The sequence below is a fragment of the Cryptotermes secundus genome, unplaced genomic scaffold (assembly GCF_002891405.2).
Source record: "Cryptotermes secundus unplaced genomic scaffold, Csec_1.0 scaffold1373, whole genome shotgun sequence".
Classification (NCBI taxonomy): domain Eukaryota; kingdom Metazoa; phylum Arthropoda; class Insecta; order Blattodea; family Kalotermitidae; genus Cryptotermes; species Cryptotermes secundus.
Window position 1 is genome coordinate 55,713 of NW_019738987.1, and position 17,920 is coordinate 73,632.

A 17,920-nucleotide genomic window follows, 5' to 3' on the forward strand; every position below is an offset into this window, starting at 1 on the left:
TTCACATTTTCTTGACATCTGCATTAGCTTGAGGTGAGTGGTCAGCTTCATGCCCCTGCCACTTTGCCCCCAGAGGAAGAGCCCCAATACCCATCAGATAGGAGCTTGGTGGACCCCAGAGCCAGTCTGAACAATATAGAGAAGAGAAAATTCTGAACTACTGGGACTCAAACTCCAACCCTTCGGTCATTCAGCCCATAGGCAGTCAGTATACCGACTGCACTACCCTAGCTCATATAAAGTACCATACACATATCAAAAATTACAGTCTTCCGGGATGTGCCGCAATGCAGTTTGGTAGATAGGTACCAGTGTCGCAAGAGGAATCCACTGTGTTCGTCTTCAGAGTAGAAGAGTGAAAACATTTTTGGGGGGCTATCTTGTTGGAATTCAGTATTTCTAGCTCTGTGCCTGTGAAAGTGGCATTTTGTTTCATGCCAGACACTTCTTTTTAAATTCGCTTAGTGGGGGGTGGAGTCCAACTGGATTCACTGATTGCCTATTGTAGCCTGCCCTGGGTGATTATGATGATGAAGAATTTGGTGGAATGAAGATTGGCGGGGGAAACCGAAGTACTCGGAAAAAACCTGCCCCAGCGCCACTTTGTCCACCACTTGACCAGACCTGGGATTGAACCCAGGCCGCCGCGGTTTAAAGCCAGCGACTAACCGCTTGAGTTATGGCGCGGCCCCTGCCAGACACTTTGTTACATATCCTTTAAAATCATTGAAGTTTTTGGTATTGGCACAACGGAAATGTCATTCTTGACTTAGCTGCACAGGAAGAAATCAGCTGACTGTGGTGAAAAGGGAACAATATGTCGTTCACTTGACTGGTCAAGCAGTGGCTCACTTCGAAATGGTTTTTAAATTACTGTGATGCAGCAGTGCTACATGTTGCAGTGTCTATTCAGGATCCAGTAGCTGGGACATCAGTTGAACTCTGATGTGTGCTGTGATTCGTGGTAAATTATCTTTGTTGAACAGTCAGTGGTATTGTATTAGTTCAAAATGCCTTTTTGTCATTTGTATACATACTAATTGTAGTGTTCCACCATCGCTTCTATACTGTATCGAATATTTTTAATTAACGTTTGCCCCATTGGGTGCAAGAATTTTCAATTCTCCATGTCATCCAGATCAGCTCTGGGGCCCACCCAGCCTCCGATCCAATGGGTACCAGGGGCTTCTTCCCTGGGGATAAAGCGGCTGGAACGTGAAGCTGACCACTCACCTCCAACTAGTGCCAAGGCCAAGAAAATGTGGGTCTATACATCCATTTTCCCCATATGCCTTCATGGTGTAGTTCTTAATTAGTTAAGCACAGGGAAAACTTTACTTTTTTTTTTTTTTTCCTCCCTTGGCACTACAGCCCCAGTGGGCCTAGGTCTACCTCCATGAACTTCTCCAAACTTTACCTTTACCTGTGTCATTTTTTATGGTAGTATGTAGAGCCAGTCTAATAGGCTGCTGGCACTCAAAGGGTTAAAAGGTGAAGAAATTAACTTTTTAACTACCAAATTTCAGATAATTTTATTATGGTATGTTCTTTATAATACTTATTAGAAATTTTGGCTTCTTTCCAAATACATGTATGTACATTCTGTGTCATGAAAGATTCTGGTGGAAATTAAAATAGTACAAACAATAGACATTAACATACCACAAGTGGCTGCACAATCATGATGATGTAAATGACAACCTTCTGTAACAAAAGCATTACATAAATACATAAAAACTAATACATGTATAGGATTCCTTGCCAGACATGCCCATTCTAGGCATAAAATGGAGACAGGGAATCAAAGTGTAGTGTACAGCAGTGGTTCCAATCTCTGTGGCCCACAGCCCACAAGCTGCTATGAAGAAAAGCTTGCATTGATCTCCTATACATCTAGGAGATACCTCCAAAAACTTGGAGCCAGAATAAAGAAACAGAATATACATAGAAACTTGCTTGTTTCTGTTAAAAAAAAAAAAGGACAACTGAAACATTAGTATATAAATAACAGTCAATTCCAATCAGGCTTGGGGAACGGGAAGGCAAAGGTATGAAAGGAGTAGAGGAATGAGAGACAGGGATGAAGAAACTATTGTTAACATGAAGGAAAGGGGACATAAAGAATTAAAGCAATAGATTAATGGACAACTGATGGAAGAGAACTTCTAATGTGAAGGGGAGAGAGGAAGGAAGGGGGAAAGGAATGATCACAGGACTGACAAAAGGAGGAAAGCAGTAAGGGAGACAGGTGGAAAAGAGACAAAAGTATGAAAGGGATACAGGAAAGAAAAAAAAGAATACAATTCTGTGTTATTTTTGATGGGTCACGTGCGACTAGTGATATAAGAAGAAGAAAATTTTCAGTACCATGATAACCTGGTATCCAGAATTTGTGCAGGCCTTCATTTTTCAACTGAGGCCTGTGAAAGCAAATTATGAAACATTACATTTCCTTTGTGTCTTTCCCAGCATTCTCTTGTGTCCACAGCTCTTCATTCATGGGAATGAAAGCGTTCTGCTAGTGTAGCAGTAACTTGTATACAGCAGGCCGCGCCATAGCTCAGGCGGTTAGTCACTGGCTTCCCACCGCGGTTGCCCGGGTTCGATCCCAGGTCTGGTCAAGTGGGATTTGTGGTGGACAAAGTGGAGCTCGGGCAGGTTTTCTCAGAGTACTTAGGTTTCCCCTGCCAATCTTCATTACACCAATTGCTCCATAATCACCTCACCTATCATCTGGGGCTGGTACAATAGGCCAGAAGTGGCTGCAGTACAAGGGACTTAGTCCCACCCCACTAGCATTAAAGAAATCTTGTATACAGCAGGTACCAGCTGCCACCTGTCACATCATGTGGTTTCCCTCAGTCTCCTTCAGCAAGTGCCGGGGTAGTCGCTTCAAGTAGGGTACAACCATCTCCGCCCAAATTCTTACTCATTCAGTGGTCACAATCATTTCACACTGTGTAACTTCTTCAGTTACAGTAACAGTCTTCAAGATTCAAATGATCATCCATAAACTGAAAAGGAAGAAAAGATAAACAGCCCCTGTGCCTAACCCCCACACTGTGATACATACTGGGGACTGTAGTCAAACTTATTAGTCTTGGGTCCTGACTTCGTATGAAATTTTTAGCTTACTCTTCCGATTTTAAAAAAACATAAGTAAACACATGGGATCACCTTGCTGTCTGCTGTGTTATCTATCTGTAGGTGTATCCCCCTCCCCATAGCCATTGCTGGGCAAGTACTCAATAAACACATTCCCATAGCAGTGAATATATTCAACAGAAGAATTGTTGGACATGGCATTTTCTGTGCAGCCTGTATCATATCAAAGGGAAGTATGTGTGTCTTTATGTTTATCCCTCTATCATTGTTAGGCAGTGGATCGGTAAACATTTCTGTGGCAATGAATGCACATGCAGTAATAGAAGAATTGTTGAACACATCGTTTTCTATGTAGTCTGTTATATGAAAGGAAAGTAGATGATTAGTTCTCCCCAGAACTTCTTGCAAAACAGGCGAGTCTTTGAAAAACAAAAATATAATCATGGGTCCTGACAGGACCTCAAACCAAGAATGACTTTGTTGGCAAAGTTCAACAGCAATTTACCTTATGGATTTAGATGAAATGGCACTGGAGCTAGTTTTTCTCCTGCTAATTATCATCAAACCACTTTTCCATACTCATCTATCACTCCTCTATTACCTAAAATTCTGGATGATGGAAAAAGTCCAAAACCCCAGTAATTCTGTGTGTCATCTTATCACTGCCCCATGAGGTGTGTAATAGTCCTTGACAAGCAGTAGATTATCATATCCTTGGTCTTTAAGTTGGGAGCTTCATCTCTGACTCAGCATTTGTCCAATTGGACTAAAGAGTAAAGTTACAGAAACAACAAATGACCTTGAAATGCAAACTGTATGTAAACTAATCCCTGTGCTTAAACCTCTGTTAATTAACATTGTCTCCAAAATGTTCTGAAGTTCACATTCAGACTGTGTTAGTATTTCATCCTGTCATCAGATGGCAGATTTATGTTCTTTGACCAATGAATACATTTTATTTATCAGTATACATGAAAAAAAGATGAAAAAATAAGATAACTCTGCAACAGCAGGGACTTGCTGCCCTGTAAATGTAGCTGTAGGGGACAGGGAGGTGACTCAGGGCAATAAGGCAACCAAAGCATACGGGGGAATGGAGGTAATGTTCCATTCTCTCAGACCCAGCCTGAATTCCATGGCAAGGGGAAAATCCCTGTTGCTTCCAAGGATTGAACCTTGGTTGTTCAGTCTGTAGCCAGCTACCACAATGACTCAACGACTGAACTATCCAAGCTTCACTAACTTAACACAGAATCATAAAATGATCTCCATTAACTAACAAGTGCTCAATTATGGTAAATTTTGTTGTATGTGCATTAGTGAGACTGCTGAATGAAAGAGACTGGATTTCTTATAAATGCTCAAATCAAATGATTCTCGAAACATTTGTTGTGACAGTTGTCAATTCATTATACAGATATCCCCAGACTTTACATGATAGCTGTGTTCGAAGAGTGGCTCCATAAATCAGAACTATATAACTCAGAATATTTGTTATTGTGTCATTTTCCTTATTAAAAATATGTAACCCAGTTAATTTCAACTTTATTAATTTTATTTGTGAAGGAATCCTGATTCCTTTGTTTTATATAAATAATTATTTATATAAAACAAAGGAATTTTGTTCATTAAATTCCTTTAATAAACACTAGTGTTTATTAGTGTTTATTAAAGGAATTTAATGAACAAAATCCACACTGAATCATATTAATAATATTATGTTTGGGACTGTTCACTGTATGGGGTATATTTGATATATAAATGTTTTGGGCTTAGTTGCAACTCTTGAAACGCATGCATCAAATATACCTATGACATAATACTGGCATAGCATTTACTTGAATGGCACCAAAGGGAACTCAGTAGATCAGGGAATGGTAACTTAGCAGCTCTGTATTTGCATCGCTGACATGTACAGGCCAGAGTCCAGACGCTGAATTGTCTCCATGTTAGGCTGTGACCTACAGACAAGAACCACTGCTGCTTCCAGTATGGGGAGAAATGAAAAACCACTACAAGCTACAGTAAAATGATGTCATGGCAGTGTTACATATTACAGTATGGTCAATCAATATCAAGATGTGGCAACAATAAATACATATTTAGATTGTGGTCTTTTATGTTGTGACACCATATAGTCCGGTTGGTGTTAATAAGTGTTTGGAGGAACATACTGCCTCAGTCTTAAGTGTAGAAGTTAGTCAAATTGGGTAAAAGGAAAGATTATGTAGGAAGGGAGGAAGAACAGCGTCAGACAAAACAGGACAATTTTCCAGTCAGAGTCAGGAATGGGGGGTGGCCCTGGGAGGGTAGTTCTGAAGGGACAACTATGAAAAGGTAGGAGACTCTGAACTACATGGGGCTCTTTAAGGACTGTCAGCATAGGAAAAAAAAAACAAGTCGGGACTCCCCCCCCCCTTCAGGGTGTAAATAGGAGCCTTCAATGACCTACTCAGGAAGAAACAATTTTCCTTGTTCATGTTGTTGGGGTGCAGCCACTCATGAAAAGAAAGCTCTTTTGAATGACAAGTCTTGACTTAATTTTCTTCTGCCCATGATATTTAGAATTGCCCTTTTGTGGTCAGCATTTTCAGGAACCTCCATCCTTTCATAATCATTCTTTTCAGGGCTCCCAATTCCCATTAGCTATCCAGGGCCTGGTCGCATTTTTCCCATCACTGGATCTGACTGGCCAGTCCTGTACTCCATGCCCTGTCCCCCACCTATCCCATCTTGACTCATTTCTACCCTGAAGATGGAGACAGCAGGTTCCTCCAAAATATTAGTATTCACCTACCAGACTACACAGTATCATTACCTAGAAAAGCACACTGTACATCTTCATGACCTCAGATCTAATAAATACCTGGTCTGTGGAAAGAGTTGCTACTCTCACTTGTTTCCCTTATCTCTGCAACATCTAGGGCTGTCAATTCTGAGAATAAAAATAATCAGTACTTTGTTGATTTCAGGAAAAATACAGGGTTACAAACGCATACCACACACTGCCTCAATATTCTACTTGCATATAGTCTCTGCTTACCAAGTCACATGTGGACCATTCTAGGCAGACTATCAGTACAAACCCCCAGGTATAGTGAATGAGAAGTTCTCCTCAGTACATCCTTATGAATACTGAAAACATCCCTGAGTTTATAATGCCATGTAGTTCAGAGACAGATTATGTTTCAGCAGGGCACATGGCTTCCATCTTCAGAATCAAAGAGAAGCCATGAAAGAAACAACCTGGCTCAACCTGGCACCTGCTTCTGATGGTTTATTCCTTGGCTTACTCTCTGACATATATGAGACAAACACCATCTTAAGTGTAACAATTTAATTGTAGTTCTTTTTTCTTTCCCTACAATTAAATTAAATTGTTACACTTAAGACGGTGTTTGTCTCATATATATTGTGTGAGTGTAACAGGATGCTCAAATATAATACAGAAGTGGTCATGAAGAACATGACGCAGTATGTTCCTCTGAAAAGACAGTATGTCTCCAGATTACGCAGCATTACAACGCAGATGAGCGTGACCTTCATCACTGTTATCATCACAACATACCAGAGGCTGTGGTCTTCTGGGATGAGATGCCATGTAATATAATGGCCAGACACACAACTGTCTACCAGACTACACAAAGATGATTGCAGTCTTAACATTCATTCCTATGCAAACCTCAAATCTCATATGAAGGTACTGTGATTTTTGACAGGGGTACTCAGTCTCTCCATACTAACACCTTGAATGAGGCCACAGCATATTCTTATCAGTAACTTCTCATCAGTCATCAGAATAGAAACAGCCTCCCCTTAATAAAGAGCCACGATTTTCAAAATCTTGGCTACATATTCCACTAACTTTTTATAAACTTGAAATAGAGTATAGGCAACATAACTGCTTGAATATTTCAAGCTGAAAGATGTTCAAGGCCATGCAGAAGTAGTCACGAAGAATGTGGTGATAATCTCATGCTCCATGGAACATGCAGAAGTGCTCACAAAGAACATGGCACTGTTCGCATGCTCCATAGGACATGCAGAAATGGTCACCAAGAACATGGTGCTGCTCACATGATCCATGGAACATGCAGAAGTGGTCATGAAGAACATGGTGATGAGTGCATGCTCCATGGAGCTTGCAGAAGTGGTCACAAAGAACATGGCACTGATCACATGCTCCATAGGACATGCAGAAATGGTCACCAGGAACATGGTGCTGCTCACATGATCCATGGAACATGCAGAAGTGGTCATGAAGAACATGGTGATGAGTGCGTGCTCCATGGAGCTTGCAGAAGTGGTCACAAAGAAGATGGTGCTGATTGCATGCTCCATAGGACAAGCAGAAGTGGTCACAAAGAATGTGGTGATGATCGCAGATTCCATGGAACATGCATAAATAAGTCACGAAAAACATGGCACTGATCGCGTGCTCCATAGGACATGCAGAAGTGGTCACCAAGAACATGGTGCTGATTGCATGCTCCATAGGACATGCAGAAGTGGTCACCAAGAACATGGTGCTGCTCACATGCAGAAGTGGTCACCAAGAATGTGGTGCTGATACCATGCTTCTTGACAGGACCAGCTTTCTTCAATGTACAACTTTTCTTTATCACATTGAGAAGGCCTGTGTGTCCTAGTGACTGAAACAGAAATGCTGGTGGGAGTGTAAGCTGTTGGTAGAGCTATCCATGCCAGGCACATCACTAGGTATGAACCCAACACAAAATAATCCTTAGCCCTCTGTCTTGGGGCTACCTGGAGGCCAGAAATTTCCTGCTATAAACAGATAAAAATTCAAAATGGTGAATAAATGAAAGACCAAATGAGAGTGTCTCTTGGATATGGGTCATCCACCCACAGAAAAACAGAACAAAGAGTTTAGCCTTGGAATGAGTTACTAGCCAATATCTTAATGGGCAGAAGAGCAGGGGAGGTGAGTCAGTGATCATCATAAGCAATGAAGTAAACAAAATTTCATCTTACACAATGTGACATTAAAAGTCATTCCTGACAGCTAGATAGATGCCCGAAAGGTCACGATTGGAAGCAGTTCAAATTATTTTTCATACCTATCAATTCCCCATTCATACTGTATAGGATATGTGAGGCTGAAACAGAACAGAACTGAAATCGGAAGCATACAGTCTTCAGGAGTGCAACTGAATGTGAACCAGAAATCAGCATAAACTGTAAGGAAACCCAAAGCTAATTCACTTAACTTAAAATTTATGTTATGTGTAAGATCATACGGCATCCATACTTGCATGACAACAGTTGGCAACCCTGCGTGTGATAGACAGGCTTGCTCATCTTACACATACTATGGCTTGTGCTTTGTTATACCAGCATCTATAACAGGGGTGGCCAGATCATGTGGCTTCCACATAATTGAATCCAAACTTTTCTTATGTAAGACTTAGGCAGAGAAGAAAATATGAGATGTTCGACCAGCTTTCCAGCCCTGTACAAGAAACAAAGACATTTTCCGTGACTGGTCTATGCTGTATAAACATACGATAATAATGAATGAATTCTATTAAAAAGGGATGAAAAGGGCGACTTTATTACATCTGCTGGGGGAAGTTATACATCTAAGAATATAGTGAATTGATTATTTTGATATACAGCTCTTAAAGTTAGAAATTTTGGCCACCCCTAAGCAATAATAATTGAACAAAATCTTATACTACTTTACATTCATCTTTAATTCTAAGTACTACAGTTATAAAGCCAAACTTCGAAGTAAAATGCTTCAACTTGAAACTGAAAGACGGCAATGGGCTGAGGCAAAAGACTACATATAGTACAGTTGAAGCTATGCACTCTGTTCATGCTTGCCATTTCCCCAGGTTGCTCATGTGTGCTAACAACATGGCAGCAATCCTACAATGGCCTTGATATTGCAACTAAATCATGAAATTTTCATTTACTGTTGTCTAAAGACCTGCTGAAAGTAATGCAAGTGCCTACATTCCTGTTGTTGGAGATACACTTGTCTGTGATGGTTATGCTCCCTGAAGAATTCATTACACATGTCTTATATGAACCCCAATTATGCTGAATTAAAAAATGACATCCATTTTTATCCATCACATATGTATATTCGCAAATAGTAATATGATATCAGTACTCTATAACAGTGATTACTGTGGTGCTAACAAAGCATCTTGGTAGATTATATTGCGCTGATGGTGCCACTCACTGTGGGGGCTTATATCTACATCATATCCCACTGCAGTCGCCACTCATACCTCCATTCAGCTTTACTCTACTTCCCTAGGGCTTCCAGGATAAATTTTGTTATGGGTTTGAACATTCTGCATTTACGATGTTTAAGGAAGCAGTTTGGTGTGAGGGCAGGAATGAATCCTTCTAACTTCACTTTTTCCCCCCTGTGAGGGGTAATTTAGTCTCTGAAGTACTGCTATGACCTCATGAGACTCGCTTTCTACTACAGCATCCCTCATGCCGATATACGCAGGAAAGATTTCATACAGAACTGGCTCTCTTTCTGCTACCATGTCATGAAAAGTTTTGAAATAGGAAACTTCCTCACTGATTGTCATAAAGGGAGAACAGAGCATGAAGCATGCATATAACAAAGAAATTCCTCCCCAGACTTAGTTTCATATAAGGTTCAAAAGGTATAACGCAAAAGTTTGGTTGACACAAACAGATGTCACCTCCAATATATTTAAAACTGGGCTTGATGAAGCACTCCGTGAAGGCAATGGACAGGAATGGTCACTATATGACATATATCTGAGGCAAATTTTCAGCTTTCCTATATAAGAAGTTAACCCTGCATGCTAGTTTTTAAATCACCACTACATTGCACTCTCAGGAAGCATTTGAATTGATCTGCTATGAGGGGTTAATGCAGTGTTACCTGGCTTTAACATTTTGACCAAGAAATTATATTTGTGTCAGTTTAAAAGACACGATAGCATTGCTGCCACCTGGCAGAGCACATGGCTTGAAACAGTAAGCATGAATGAAGCATAAAGATAAATGCATTATATAATACAGTAAAACACGTAAATTGTAACTGTACATTAATAAAACACATGAAGAAACACTCAAAATATTAATGTCACTACTCCACTCAGTTTCTTGTTTGACTAGTAGTGGGTATTCGTTTCTGGCAGTACAACCTGGCTTTAAAAATATCCCAGTCAGTCAGCACTTGGCTCAGTGGACACATTATGCACACATAGGACAGCATTCTCCATCTTGTCGGATGGGTGTTGCGCATGTCACAAGGGGACACTTTTCTGTCGTGCATGTCACCTGCTTTTCCTGCACAGTGAAACAAGACACTTAAGACAATGGAGATTACTGTTATCTGGGATATGACACCATTCAGTCTTGTAGACAGGTACCAACACTTTGACCCTAGAGGTGGAGGCAGCAGGTTCCCCTGAGATGTTGGTATCTTTCTATCAGATTACATAGTTTCACACCCCGAAGACAGTCATCTTTATATTCACTGCTGAAATAAGCTCCAATCTCACACTAAGATTAAGCTGGGAAGTGAAGCAGTTTATTCTAAAAGATAACATAGTGTTTTGGAGGAGCTTGGTGCCTCTATCTTTATGGTCAAAATCGTGGTATCTGTTTATCAGACCATATGCTGTCACATTCCAGGAGACAGTTATCTTAACCTTTAAACGCCAGACTTTTGAAATGGTAGTAAGCTTGAGCTGGCCGGAGTTTATTTAAATGTCCGTTGTAACTCTGCGTTTAAATGTCTGTTCCTGTTAGGGCGCTTAAACAAGTTTAAGCATTGTGTTTAAAAATGCTGTATCTAACATAAATTTTATGATAAATGGATGGAATTAACTTTGTTTGTATCAACAAAGAACATAGTGTCGCATATTATAATGGATGATTTCAAATTTTTGTACAAAAAATTATACTCTTTTTTTCTATTTTTTTCTTTTAATTTTGATACGTACTGCAAAAATATTTCTCTATTAGTGTTGATAACCTTCATGTTTCATTGCCAAAATTCAGAAGCATAGACTGCAAGCCAACTTCAAAAGCTTCACTTAAGTATTTTCTTTGTATAAGATCACAGTGGTATTCAGTAGTTAATAACTAACCACACAAGCACAACCAAGACCCAAAATACAGTTACGCCTCAGAAGTACATGAACACACAAGTGCCCACCCCCCTTCGCCCACATGCACCATTTTGAAACAACAAAACCCTTTTTCTAGATATCTTTCTTTTTATGCCCAGAATGACTATGGCATTTTTTCAGCTTTTGGAAAATAGCCACATTATGTGTTAGGCTCCTTCTGATTGCGTAGGATCACACTTCACAGCTCCACTCACAATCCCACAATAAGATCTTTCTTCAGGTTGTGCGCTCATTCCACCTCACTGAACCCGAAGACAGCAACTACAATGTATGCTGAAATGTTCAAACAATTTCAGCACATGAGGCAGCTAAACTTCAAAAGGTGAAATTACACATTTTTCTGAATGAGCATGAATAGGATATGAATGACCCCAGAAAACGTACAGACAGGAGCCACGACCCAACCCACCTTGCAAACGCATTGTGTACAGCTGTCCTTCTTCCATGAGTCTCCTTTCTTCCTCCAGTTGCCATCTGAATCCATACACTTGCTCCCATTACCATGCTTGCCATTAACTTGGATGTGATGTTCCAACTTTCTGATCTTGCGTCGCAGTTGCTTGATAGTTTTCTGGAATTCTTCCAGGGCACTCTCAATGCCTTCTATCCTCTCCTCGTCTACTTCGTTAGAGTCAAGGTGGAGTGAGTTGAGCGTAGAGAACTCGCCCAATACATTTGGACTCTGTGTAGGGACAGTGTGGTTGGTGTAGGTGGGAGTGGTGAGCGTCACATGTTTGTCACTGGGGTAGGAGTACTCCAGGGCTCGCCGTGATCGTCCAGATGTTAATGATGGCAGCTGTGTGAGGCTGTTGAACTGTCCCGAGTTACTGCAGTCTGTTGCATACAAACAAATTTGAACACTGAGTTCATCTAAATAATGTTCAAAAATTCATTTCCTACCACATGGAAAACACACTATGTCTCCATTACAAACGCCATTTTGTTAATGCTCTATAGAAAAATAATTGCTGTTTACTGTGAGAATCATAAATGTTACTGTGCGGGCCATATACAGAGTTATTTAATGTTCAAGCAGGTGATACATACAGTAACAACTGTGCTTTATAATCCTGACACCCAATTTTAAACCAAAGAACCATCAATTACTTTTTATCACTGTTTTTATTGCATTAGGTTTAAAGTGAATGCATTTTTCTCTAATTTAAAAAAGCTAGCTGAAGCTATCCCTGTAACAGGCCATGGAAGCCCATATGGTTGTGAGACGCTGAAGGTCACACAGTATCTAGACAATCGGCTCACAGATGGCGGTAAGGTTGTCAGCCTTACATGCTGGCCACCCTTTACCCCCAGAAAGATTCCTGGTACTCATTTCTGTTAGAGAGTGAGTCGACCCCAGGGCCATAGGGCAGCTGGAAGGATTAGGTCAATTGAAAATTCCTAACGACCTCATTGGGAACTGAACCCACTTGTAGCATAGTACCTCAACCAACTACACTACCACATGTCCCCTCTTATTTAAAACATCCATTCAAACGTTTCTGAAGTCCTGTTAAAGATATTTTATTTATACATTCTAAAGTGTTGGTGTGCAAGTTATTTAAAGACACTTTATGAACTGAAGATGTTATGTGCCTTAAATAACATAAAAATGAATATGTACAGCAAACTGAAAGAGATCAGAGGGGAAGCAGGAATGGCACATTTCAAAGCACTATGACAGCACTAAATAAAATCACAAGAACCTTCAGTCAGTGTCTCAGCTGATATTCAAAATGGATACCTCTCAAATTAGTCACTACCATAGTACAGTAGCCTGTACCAGCCACTGACAACAGGTAAGTAAGGAGCACTGATGGAATGGGAATGGGAGATAATGTAAGTGGTCAGAGAAATGCCTGCTCCATTGCCATTCTGTATTCCACTAATCACTTCAGCTATGGCACAGCCCTGCCACCTTACCCATTCTGCTCAATTCACATTTGACATGCTTCCTAAATAAAAGGAATATGGTGCAAATGCTCACACACACACATGTGGGACAATAAACTTCTGTAGAAAATGTTATATACAAGAAGATACATAAAATATGGCAGCTAGGTTAGGGACGAGTGACGAGGAAATGTGATTCAGGTGCCACAACTAGTTCACCCCTAAGTCATCACTGGTTCTACATGATGTATTATCATATTGATCACATTTTCTCTGGCAACCAGCTATGTCAATCTCGAGCAAGCCTAGAGACCTGTGCCTCTGTGATCAGGACACATCGATATATCTTGTAGTCTGTAGTTTATTTACTGACACTGCTGGGAACTGAGACAGTACAGTATTGAATGTTTGGATGATAGTTAATAATCAACTCCAAAGCATGGGGAAAGAAGCAGTCATGGCCTAATTTATTATACTCTCCTGGCATTTGCCTGGAGGGACTACAAAACACCATGAAGAACTTCCAGTTTCTACATTTTATGTCCTGACAGGATTCACACCAGGAAGCTCCCACATATAAATCAGGGGCATTATTGCTTGAGCCAACTAGCTCAGTGATGGAGTTATTCCCTGGTGATGGAGACAGAGAAGGTTTCTGAAACATTAGACTGTTGCTTCAAATTGATGTGTCTTTTCACCTGAAAAGATTACAAACCTTGTAGTCATCAATAAAGCGTCATGTCTTACATCAGTGTCGTATGCTACCAGGACTAATTTTTTATTGGAGAATGCAGATATAGTCCTCTGACCGCCTGGTCCTGCCACAGAACTGTCTGCTACAAATACCAAGGCTGCTTGGGGTTAAATGCATTTATACACAAAAATCCAGAATATTTCCTCAGATGACCTTCAAATGATGACAGGTATAGAGATGAAGCCTATTCTTTACTCTACACATCTGTATGCCCTAATTGATGATCTCTGTTCACAGGAATGATGTACTAATTGATTCACAATGAGCCAATCTTATTGGCTGTGGCAGTTTTAAAGCATAGTTAGCATCTTAGTTCCTTTTCGTTTCATAGAACTAAGCAAGTTGGCTCCACTGGCCACTAAGATGCTTATTGAGGAAATGTCATTGTTTTTCTCAGACATTCCGATCAAATGCCAATAGTATCTTAAATTAAGACATAGCCTCTTCTTTTACATCATTTACAATTCATTTAGTGTCATCCATCCATTTGATAAACTACAGTCTGAGTTATTCACAGCATTAATAAATAAACTACAAATAGATAGATAATACCATACAATGTACATACCATGGCAGCACTCAGCCCAGAACCGAAGATCAATCTGTGTCAATTCACTGCAGGACACAAAAGCTGGAGACTGCTTCTTGGGCAGAATAAACACATCCATTGTCACATCAGTAATATCATCTCCATTGTCACAAAGAACACGTCCCAGTGACGTCTGTTTGATCTGTGTCAGCTGTTCTGGTTTAAACACTGATGGGTTCTCATACCAAAACCTATACAAGATGCAGACCAACTAGTTACTGCCTGTGAAGGCAGAAGAGGATCTCCTGCTCAATGGACAAGAAACCGTGTTAGCCAAAAGGGTCAGATGAGTTGCATAAGCTTGTACATCTGCCTGGACATTAATTTATCACAACTGACTGAATGATACTCATGAAACTGAGTATAAACAGCAAACCACCAGAGGTCGTTTAATCTTAATGTTTTTTCATTTGTTCAGAACAAAATTTGTAAAGATGCACCTATTAGCTTCAGAATGTTGACTATCTGTCTGCCTGCATACAACATGCTAGCTGGATAATAGACTTCAATAAAATTTAGTAGTGGACAGTTATACTACCATTTGTCGACACATACCAACTTTACTTAAAATCAGACAATAGTAATGGATTCTACATGAAGACCTATATGCATTCCTGTGCTCACCTTGAGCACCACTCAATAAATATTTACCAGAGAGAAAGATATAATGACTGGCCACTTCAATTAGTCAATATCAGTTCATTAAATGGTGTCAGGTGAACATCATGCAAGCAATGGATAGTTACTTCAATCAACCAACATCAGTTCATTAAATGGTGTCAGGTGAATATCATGCAAGACTTGGCTGGCCACTTCAATCACTCAACACCAGTTCATTAAATGGTGTTGGGTGATTATCATGCCAGACTTGGCTGGCCACTTCACTCAGCCAACACCAGTTCATTAAATGGTGCTGGGTAAACATCATGCAAGCCTTGGCTGGCCACTTCATTCAGCCAATACCAGTTCATTGAGTTGCACTTGCATGCTGAATTTTGTGCAGCATTGTGTGTACATTCATTTAGAATATTACTTATCAAGCTGCAAATTTATTTTTAAAATGTTGGTTATGAAGTACTTCCTCATCCCTGTAAACTACAATAACCATTCATAGCATGTGATCCTGTAGCAGGTTGTATGGAATTAGCCTTACCATAGGGCTATAGAATTCTACAAGAAGGGCAGTCTATACCTGGTGAGAACATGCTTACTGTAGCCTGTAGACCAATTTCTGGGTAACAGTCATGAAACAATGCCCATTGCTAGGACAGCAGATTCTTAATAAATGGGGTCATGCAACCTGCTTCTGGGCAACAGCTTGGCAAACACATTTCCATGGCAAGGAACACAAATGCAACAGTAGAAAAACGGCGTTTTCTATGTGGTCCATGCAGACAAGTTATAACCAGGACAGTTTGAGGAATGAGTTCAGCTGACTTCTGCATGAAAGGCTGTGGAGATAGCACCTGAGCATGTGAAGCTGAAGAATCTCCACTGTTAGAAGCCACTTTTAGGGAATGGCTGGTGAAGATACAGCAGGCTGGAAAAGGCTTAGCAGGTGCTGTAGTGATTTGTAAAGTGTGTAGATCAGTGAGAGCACTGTAAGTGCTTGTAGTTCCAAGTCATGTATATAAGTGGTCAATAAATCCATTCACGAATCCAAACCCTGTCTACAGTTAACACACCAAAATCATGGCATTATGATGACCTGTGTGACGGGCCAAATGGATCTCTGGTATAGTCATACTTCGACCTATGACTTCCTGACTTATGCATATTGGGAATTATAATCCGGCTAAATTAGCAACCATTAGACCTACACACAAAATTTTTGGACTTATGTCTCGAAACTCAAATTTCAAATATTGGACAGTTTCTTCAGAAAGCCCAAGTTAATGGCAACCACTCTTCGGCATCCTCTACAAGCTGAGTCCCTCCCAAAATCTCCCATAAGCAGAGCTATTCTATCTGCAATCAACAAGGTGCTGGAGGCATCAGATTTTAATGAAAGGTTAATTTAAGTGTTTATGAACTTCGTAAATGCTCTGGTAACTTGAATCACGATTCTTAACAATCTACATTACAATGTTTTGGTCACTCAGATCATAACTCTTAATGATCTATAGTAAAAATTAATTATTGTATGTATGTTTACATTTTTAATAGTTTTGTGGGAACATCCCACATTATCACGCATTTCTGCAACGCTCAAGAGCCCCACAGTTTAAAAGTTTAATGTTGTGTTTCTTGATGTCCCTTTACTGATTTTACAATAAGACAGAAGAATTATAGCATAACAGGGGTTAAAATATTGAAAACTGTGTCTCAACCGTGATCTCCTGGAATGTAACTCTATATGTCACATGTTATAATGAACTCTATTTATTATTTTTGGTCTGAAGACTTGTTTTGGGCAACACACTTAGCTCTAAGTCCGAGGTAGATTGTATGTGTCCTTTTAAGAAGAAAACAAATAAATATCTAATTTCAGCTGAAATGGATTTTTGAGGCAAGAATATTATGGAAAATCAAATTTCAAAATCATATGATTAGAGAGAAAATCGCTTCCAAAATTTATTTTGAATGATATTAAAAACAAAATAATTAATATGGTATGGACATGGCCAAAGAATAGCCTTAACAAGTGCTACAATGCATACAACCAGGAAGAAGGAAGACCAAGAATTAGATGGATAAAGGGAATCTGTGATACAATGACAGAGAAAGGATAAAGGCCAGTGGATGGATAGAGTAGGATGGTGAATGGCAATCAGAAGACATCAGTGATGTTAATATGTTCACAGTTCCATAATCATTCTCATGCTGATCTGTCCAATTGGATGCTGCTTATAATATTCACCATCCAATACACCACAACTACTGACCTGTCACCATCACGGAGGCGTTGAAACTGCTCCACCAAGAGACACCTGAATGTTGGACCAACTTTAGCTCCATCTAGTTGATCTTCAAGAATACCACCAACCCAAATATCTAAGTTACCTGAGAACAAGAAACAAGTTACTTCAAACAATAGGAAACAGAGGTCTTTTTGTCTTTTTGTATAATACCTCTATTAATTTTCATTAGCTTAGGTCGTTTATCCAAGGAATCCGTCCAGGTCTGGGGCTTTGTGTAGGTAAACATTTGTCTGATAAATTTCCTATCCAGAATGGTCTAAAACAAGGAGATGCTTTATCGCCACATCTTTCCAACTTTGCCTTAGAATATGCAATTAAGAAGGTCCAGGGAAACCAGGTGGGACTGAAATTAAATGGGACACATCAGCTGTTGACCTATGCTGATCATGTGAATCTACTGGGTGATAATGTAGATACCATAAAGAAAAACACACAAACTTTAATTAACGCAAGTAAAGAGGTTGGTCTAGAAGTAAACACAGAGAAAACTAAATATATGTTA

The 17,920-nt window shown here is 39.9% G+C and overlaps 1 protein-coding gene across 1 annotated transcript in view; it reads right to left on the reverse strand.

The window, feature by feature from the left end:
• Nucleotides 1-6,573: 6,573 nt before the first annotated feature.
• The window catches only part of LOC111871564 (peroxidasin), a gene marked incomplete at its 5' end in the record, with an annotated part of 17,249 nt that continues 5,902 nt past the window's right edge, over nucleotides 6,574-17,920 (reverse strand). The window contains 4 exon segments of the mRNA XM_033754306.1: nucleotides 6,574-10,416; nucleotides 11,674-12,098; nucleotides 14,477-14,688; nucleotides 17,383-17,500. Of these exon segments, the coding sequence (XP_033610197.1) occupies nucleotides 10,321-10,416; nucleotides 11,674-12,098; nucleotides 14,477-14,688; nucleotides 17,383-17,500 (851 nt within the window).